An 8,308-nucleotide genomic window follows, 5' to 3' on the forward strand; every position below is an offset into this window, starting at 1 on the left:
TATATTATATACCACCAGTGGTTCAGCTCCTCCCCCAATCATTGTATGGATCATATATATCATATATACCATCAGTAGTTTTGCTCCTCCCCCAAAGACTCTATTGATCATACATACTGTGGCTAGTTCAGCTCCTCCCCTAATCACTGTATAAGTCATATATATCCTATCCTATATATAACCTTCTGGAGGACCAGACCAGGCCAAGCTGAGGCTCGTACAACCACACAGGAACTCACTCCGGTACCAAGAAGATTGGATCTTTATTGTCCGAGCACAGGTATGGTTCGTTACTACCGACCACATTTATATATAAAAGACACAATAAAAGACTGAGTATATACAAAACCTCACTACACAAACAGGAAGTGGTGCTGGGAGACAGGAAGGAAAGAGGACAGTGATATGTAAATAACAATTTGGCTAAAGAATTGGCTAACAGTACTACAGGTGTCATACAGTACGACATTTATACCCCCCCCCCTCCAAAAAACGCAACGATGTTTATTCAACAGAGCTTCTGTCAGGACTTAGCGGAACAATTTGACTATATTAATATTTCATTTCTACATTTGACTCGACCTGATTTGACTAATCCAGCTCGCCGATGAGGTACAAGAGCGCAACCCTGACAAACTGGCTGGTCGACTAGCTGGAGCTATGCAAATATCTCAGCCCTGGATTCAGATTCAGCCTGAAGATTCTCTACTAACCAGCTGGGAAAGTGCTTCGGAGTCCAGAGCCTGTATTTAACCGCGTATGTCTCAGAGAAAGGACAAAGGACAAGGACAAGGACAGATGCTAACGTGGAACTCTCAAGCTTTCCACGCTTCAGGGCCAAATTAGCAGTGCTCTTCTTAGTTTCACGCTGGAGCTACAAGGCTAATGCAGCTAGCTAAGAAGCAATGAAAGCTTAGCTCTTCGGTTAGCATGCGGAGTGTGGAGGTATTCGCTCATCTGGGGATTACCGTCGTAGCTTTGCTAGTTAGCCTAAAGTCTGAGAAAGTCCGATTAAGATTAGCGGAGAAGATTCAGTTAACATGCTAGCTGTCCAAGCTACACCTCAGCTAGGTTGTTTTAGCTGTTTCCTGTCACAAGTGACGGGTATTCAGCTACCACCAAGCTAACTGACGAGGTATTAGCTTTCACTACGTGCTACGTTTGTAGCTCCAGCGCTAAACTAAGCAAGCTTCAGATACCAAACCTATCTTGGCTAATGCTGGAGCTACACGGCTAATGCAGCTAGCTAAGAAGTAATGAAAGCTTAGCTCTTCGGTTAGCATGCGGAGTGTGGATTACCGTCGTAGCTTTGCTAATTGGCTACATTTGGGATAAACAGAGAAACTGCGTAATTGCTAGTAAGACTGTAGTTTCAATAGCGAAGAGCTAGTTAGCCTAAAGTCTGAGAAAGTCCGATTAAGATTAGCGGAGAAGATTCAGTTAACATGCTAGCTGTCCAAGCTACACCTCAGCTAGGTTGTTTTAGCTGTTTCCTGTCACAAGTGACGGGTATTCAGCTAGCGCCAAGCTAACTGACGAGGTATTAGCCTTCACTATGTGCTACGTTTGTAGCTCCAGCACTAAACTAAGCAAGCTTCAGATACCAAACCTATCTTGGCTAATCGGAACTGAGAAACTGTAAATATGTAAATATGATTTTAAACCAAACTATCATGTAAAATAGAAAAACAGCTAATTCTACTATTCAGTTATTGTTACTGGAGTAGTCGCCCTGTTCAAAGCTGAAAGGTTTGTTTACGTAAACTGGACAAGGCTAAATATGGATACACTGACCAACTCCGGCCTACAGTAATACACAATCCACCATTAACCCCTTCTTACAGATGTGGCATTGATTTAGGGTAAAAGCAAGACGTCGTGAAGTAAGACGACCCCAGGTAACCGCCTCCTGGTGGCGCTGGTGAGTTTCTTACACTGCATGCTGCTTACACCCTACATTTGGTCAGTTAGAAGGACAGCTAGAGTTAACATACACAGTATATGTACTTAAGGATAGTTCGGAAGCTAACGCTAACGTAAACATGCGTATCCCGGTTTTCGCCAGGAAGAGTCGGCCTTGAGTCGAGGGGCGATGTCACGGTGGGGCGGGGGTGGAGGGGAGGGGGGCGACCTTTCCTTTTTCACTCTCTCTCTGCGGTCACTCTCTGACGTAAACTCTTGTGCACACCACGTCGTCCGCGGTCATCGTCTGTAAGAAAGGCGTGACGGTTAGATTTGGTTCATCAGAAATAGCTGATAAATTACACATAATAATAATACATTTAAAAATAAAAAAAGTGTTAAAATAATAATACATAAAAAATATTATACAATTGAAATGTTATAATAATTAATATAATTTAAGTCATAAAAAGATTAATTTAGGTTAATTATAGTAAACAAAACAACTTAAAAAACAGTACTGTTTTAAACCCTTTTTAAATCTTGTATTTTACCGGTAAATTAAGTAGTAGGTAAATTAAATGTTATATTTTATCAAAAATGTAATGTTTATATTAAATAAAACACTAATATTTTATATCAAAATAAATTTATTATTAATATATTATATATATTAATATTATATTATATTATATTTGTATTTTATTAATGTAGTTTATATTGAATTAAATGTATTTTTATTGTGTATTGTTTTATATTTTTTATTTTGTTATTTTGTATGGTTAATTCCAGTTTAAGGTTTAAATTATGTTTAATTAAATAATTAATATTTACACTGAATTATACTTCAATTTAAATGTTTAATTAAAAGTTTTATATTCATGTTCATGTGTTAATGTGTTTGATGATATGTTTAATATCGTAGTTACATGTTTAATAATAATAAAAAATGATGTAGCGCTGCTCTCCTGATGCTGCATCCATTCAAATCATCACTCACAGTCCTCAGACAGTGAAATGTAGAGTGAGTAAAGTACTGTGATGTTGAACCCATGGAGTCACTGATATGCTACAGCAATCGTTCTGTGGAACACTTCAAAGAACCAGCCACTGACTTACCAGGATGAGTTCGCCATCATTGGTCATCTCTCTGGTCCAGGAAGTCTTTGGCCCCTCCCCCTTCTGTAGGGTCTGTTCACAGCTGATCTTACTGTCTGTCTCCCACCGAGGAAAACTCTGCAGGTAGGGTAAATCTGTATTATACACATGCTGATGTGGCTGATGTGATATTTGGGATAAATGTAATATACTACAGGAAGCGTAGGGGGCACTCTAAAATGCTCTATAATGTTCATATGATCTATAATCTCATTCTGACAGACAGACTGTAATACACTACAGGACGCGTAGGGGGCGCTCTATAATGCTCTATAATGTTCATATGATCTATAATCTCATTCTGACAGACTGTAATACACTACAGGACGCGTAGGGGGCGCTCTATAATGCTCTATAATGTTCATATGATCTATAATCTCATTCTGACAGACTGTAATACACTACAGGAAGCGTAGGGGGCGCTCTATAATGCTCTATAATGTTCATATGATCTATAATCTCATTCTGACAGACTGTAATACACTACAGGAAGCGTAGGGGGCGCTCTATAATGCTCTATAATGTTCATATGATCTATAATCTCATTCTGACAGACTGTAATACACTACAGGAAGCGTAGGGGGTGCTCTATAATGCTCTATAATGTTCATATGATCTATAATCTCATTCTGACAGACTGTAATACACTACAGGAAGCGTAGGGGGCGCTCTATAATGCTCTATAATGATCATATGATCCACACGCTCATTCTGACAGACTGTAATACACTACAGGAAGCGTAGGGGGCGCTCTATAATGCTCTATAATGTTCATATGATCCACACGCTCATTCTGACAGACTGTAATACACTACAGGAAGCGTAGGGGGCGCTCTATAATGCTCTATAACGTATGTGTGTATTTGTGTGTACCGTGCAGGGTCGTCCATCCACAGTGGCCTCGTTAAACTCCTGTCCCACGGTGAAGGTGACATGGGTGGTCCTAACTGAAGTGGAGGTTTTGATTGACAGCGTCTCGCCATCCTGTGTGATCTCCACTGATGGCTTTGAAGCTGCCGCCACGGCGATTTTACGAAGCATCACGTTCACACCTGAGAGAACACACACACACAGAGTGTAAAGAGAGCAGGTGTGTGTTATGTAAACACCGCAGGCATCATGTTTGCTCTCACTTTGCTTTCACTAACGTTCCTGACAGGCTGTCCGTCATTCCCAGACAGGGCGGGAACCTCAGCGCTCAGGATCTGTCTATTTGATCCAGTATGAATTTGCATTTCTCAAAGGTCTCCTAGGTGATGCCACAGCCATCCGTCAGTGGCCAGGAGGCCCAGAGAGCATAACGGTCCTCTCCTTCGCACAGGGGAGGGAGGGGGAGTGATGTCATCAAGGCTTTGGACATGTCCAGCATATTTCTCCTCCCCATTGGCACATCAGCTCATTACATCATCAAATATGAACCGTATGAAGATGGTACTGCGCTGCACACACTCACACACACACTCACATTGTGCAGAGATGGGACTGCCCTCTGTTCTCCCAGTGATTAATCAGGAATGACTTACAGGCAGGTTCAAGCAGTGCGATGACTGAAACACTGTGTGTATGAGTAAGTGTGTGTGTGTGTGTGTGTGTGTGTATGTGTGTATGGGGTGTGGGGGAAGTGATTGGAGGGGCCCTGGGGGACGCAGTAATCTGTTACACCTTCCTGTCGGGGAAATGGACTGAGCTGCAGGGGAACTAAGAGACAAGCACTGAACAAGCAGGATAAATGATGGGATGGAAAAGAAAGAGAGAGGGACGGGAGGAGAAAGAGGGACCCCCTAAAGACACCCCCATAGCATTATCCCTCCTCCACCTAACTTCACAGCTGCCACGGTGCCATCAGACTAACAAACCCAGGACTCGTCCAGATAGAGATGCATGGTTCCTAAATGTTTCCACTGTTCAATAAAACCACTTACGGTGTGTGTGTCCCAACATACATATATGAACAAAAGTATTGGGACAGACCTGAATTTAATGATTAAGAAATGTGTCCCAATACTTTTGTCCATATATATATACACAGCGAGAGAGTTGAGAAATGCTGCTATATGTAAAGAGGTCAGAGTGTGTGTGTGTGTGTGTTGAGTTGAATTTCACACACATTCCCACCTGTCACCAAGAGTAAATATACTCACACACACACTCACACACACACACAAATGGAGACATGCAAACAAACTGACAGTTGATAGGGGTCTTTGACGTAAGAGGTGGTCCAAATAACTCTCTCTTAAACACACACACACACACACACACACACAAACCACCACGTACCCACTGTGTAACAAATGGCAGACAGTGTAATAACATCTGTCTCTGAATGTTACCCAACACGCACCGGGCTGTGTGTGTGTGTGTGTGTGTGTGTGTGTGTGTGTGTGTGTGTGTGTGACTCAGAGCTGTTAAAGAACCGGTCTCTGCCTTTATGAGACCTTTAAGAGAGTTATTCGTGGTTGTGATGTCACCCCTGATCAATTTACCCAGAATTCTTGAGTAATAAGAAGTGAATACAGGGGCTCTACAGAGACACACTCCTGCTCAGAAGAGGGAGCCTAATCCACCCAGCACCCCCTCGGCCCCTCTGGCCCCCACCTCGCCCCCCGGCCTCCCGGCCCTGGTAATGACCTGAGAGAATGCCCACACACAGTGGCAGTCAGGGTTAGAGTCAGTGTCAGGGGGCAGAGGTCAGAGGAAGTGCTAGAGAATAAAGCAGAGGAGAGGAGAGAGGAGGAGAGGGGAGGAGGAGGAGATCAGAGAGGAGGAGGAGAAAGGAGGAGAGGGGAGGAGGAGGAGATCAGAGAGGAGGAGGAGAAAGGAGGAGAGGGGAGGAGGAGAAAGGAGGAGAGGGGAGGAGGAGATCAGAGAGGAGGAGGAGAAAGGAGGGGAGGAGAGTGGAAAGAGGAGGAGAAAGGAGGAGAGGGGAGGAGGAGAAAGGAGGGGAGGGGAGGAGAAAAAAGGAGGAGGGGAGGAGGAGAGTGGAAAGAGGAGGAGAAAGGAGGAGAGGGAAGGAGGAGGAGAAAAGAGGAGAGGGGAGGAGGAGAAAGGAGGGGAGGGGAGGAGAAAAAAGGAGGAGGGGAGGAGGAGAAGGGAGGGGAGGAGGAGAGTGGAAAGGAGGAGAGGGAAGGAGGAGGAGAAAAGAGGAGAGGGGAGGAGGGGAGGGGAGGAGGAGAGTGGAAAGAGGAGGAGAAAGGAGGAGAGGGAAGGAGGAGGAGAAAAGAGGAGAGGGGAGGAGGAGAAAGGAGGGGAGGAGGAGAGTGGAAAGAGGAGGAGAGGAGGGAAGGAGGAGAAAGGAGGAGAGGGAAGGAGGAGGAGAAAAGAGGAGAGGGGAGGAGGAGAAAGGAGGGGAGGGGAGGAGGAAAAAAGAGGAGAGGGGAGGAGGAGAAAGGAGGGGAGGGGAGGAGAAAGGAGGAGAGGGAAGGAGGAGGAGAAAAGAGGAGAGGGGAGGAGGAGAAAGGAGGGGAGGGGAGGAGGAAAAAAGAGGAGAGGGGAGGAGGAGAAAGGAGGGGAGGGGAGGAGGAAAAAAGAGGAGAGGGGAGGAGGAGAAAGGAGGGGAGGGGAGGAGGAGAAAGGAGAGTGGAAAGAGGAGGAGAAAGGAGAAGAGGGAAGGAGGAGAAAGGAGGGGAGGGGAGGAGGAAAAAAGAGGAGAGGGGAGGAGGAGAAAGGAGGGGAGGGGAGGAGGAGAAAGGAGAGTTGAAAGAGGAGGAGAAAGGAGAAGAGGGAAGGAGGAGAAAGGAGGGGAGGAGGGAAGAAGGAGAGGGGAGGAGGAAAGAGGAGGAGGAGGGAAGGAGGAGAGTGGAAAGAAACAGAGAGGGGAGGAGAGATGAGGAGGATGAAAGAGGAGACGCTGGAGTCGGAGCTTTATAATCAGCTTATTAATGCAGTGTCTGTTATAAACATGTTATAAACCCATCTGAACAGAACTGAAGCCTGAAGACCTGTGTGTGTGTGTGTGTAATCCTGTTCTGCCTTTGTGCATCTTAGCAATTTTATGACACACCCCACTCCCACACACACACACACACACACACACACACATACTTGGGGTCCCAACCAAAGAGAGAGAGAGAGAGAGAGAGCTAATGTGAGTAAGATCACTGCATATAGATCATAACTAAATACACTATCGGGACAAAAGTATTTGGACACCTGCCCATTCCCTGTTTCTTCTGAAATGAAGGCTATTAAAGAGCTGATCCTGCTTCTGCTGGAGTAACTGTCTCTACTGTCCAGAGAAGAAGACTTACTACTAGATTCTGGAGCAGAGCATTGCTGTGAGGATTTGATTGCATTCAGCGACATTAGCATTAGTGAGGTCAGGATGTTGGATGATGATCACCACCCCACCTCATCATCCCCAACTCTTCCAAAAAGTACTGGATGGAGCTCCTCCACCACCATCATTCCAGAGAACACAGCTCCTCAATGCTGGGGGAATGCATTCAGTAGAAGGGGTGTCCACAAACATTTGGACATATAGCGTATATACAGAGAGAGAGAGAGAGAGAGAGAGAGACACTGGGGCAGTGGTAGAAGCAGCTGTAGGGGGTCTTACCCAGTGCTTTCAGCAGCTCCTCGAAGTTCTCGGAACTCCTCATCTTCCAGGTTCCGGAAAAATCGGGAATTTTGCGATCCATGGCGCGCGCTCTGTCTGGTCTGCACCTCTGTGTGTGTGTGTGTGTGCGTGCGTGTGCTCGGGGGTCTCTGCTCCAGCGCTTTATTAAACAGCCCCCTCTCTGATCCCTCGCCTCCGGGTGACGTCACGGTCCTGCTGCTGCAGCTCGTGCCGGTGGTCCGCTCTCCCCGCGTGCAGGTCAGGTCCAGTGAGTCTGGGACGGGTCCAAACCTCCTCTCTGATCCCGCGTCTACAGACCGGCTTGCTTGCTCCCGCGCGCGCGGTGGCCGAGTGTGGATGAAACGGGAGGGGGGCAACAAAAAAAAAGCTCGAGCCAGTTATCCTACTTTGAGAGTGCACGCCCTTCGGCGGGTAACCCCGCCCAGCAGACACGCCCCGCTTGATGCAAAACACCAATGGTCGTTCGGAGTGACCGGGAGCACGTGCTCACCAGAACGCGCCCACTCTCGCACTTCGGTGGAGTCGGTATAGCCCGCGCGCGCGCGCGTGCACGCAGGACAGGGCTGTGTCCGTTCCACGTCGTCTGTTTTGCGCGCGCACGAGGGGCTTCCAAAGCTGGAGCTGGAGTCCCCCAGGGTTTTCCTGCCCACGCGCACCTGATCCTGACGA

At 46.5% G+C, this 8,308-nt stretch overlaps 1 protein-coding gene across 1 annotated transcript; it reads right to left on the minus strand.

Moving 5' to 3' along the window:
- Positions 1 to 244: 244 nt before the first annotated feature.
- Positions 245 to 8,094, minus strand: crabp2a (cellular retinoic acid binding protein 2, a). Its single transcript, XM_072680628.1, has 4 exons — positions 7,619 to 8,094; positions 3,934 to 4,112; positions 3,022 to 3,138; positions 245 to 2,209 (listed from the first exon to the last, which is right to left on the minus strand). Exons 1-4 carry the CDS (start codon positions 7,698 to 7,700, stop codon positions 2,159 to 2,161), a joined length of 429 nt encoding a protein of 142 aa, XP_072536729.1. The 5' UTR covers positions 7,701 to 8,094; the 3' UTR covers positions 245 to 2,158.
- Positions 8,095 to 8,308: the final 214 nt, after the last annotated feature.

This window comes from Salminus brasiliensis, chromosome 5 (genome assembly GCF_030463535.1).
Source record: "Salminus brasiliensis chromosome 5, fSalBra1.hap2, whole genome shotgun sequence".
NCBI lineage: Eukaryota > Metazoa > Chordata > Actinopteri > Characiformes > Bryconidae > Salminus > Salminus brasiliensis.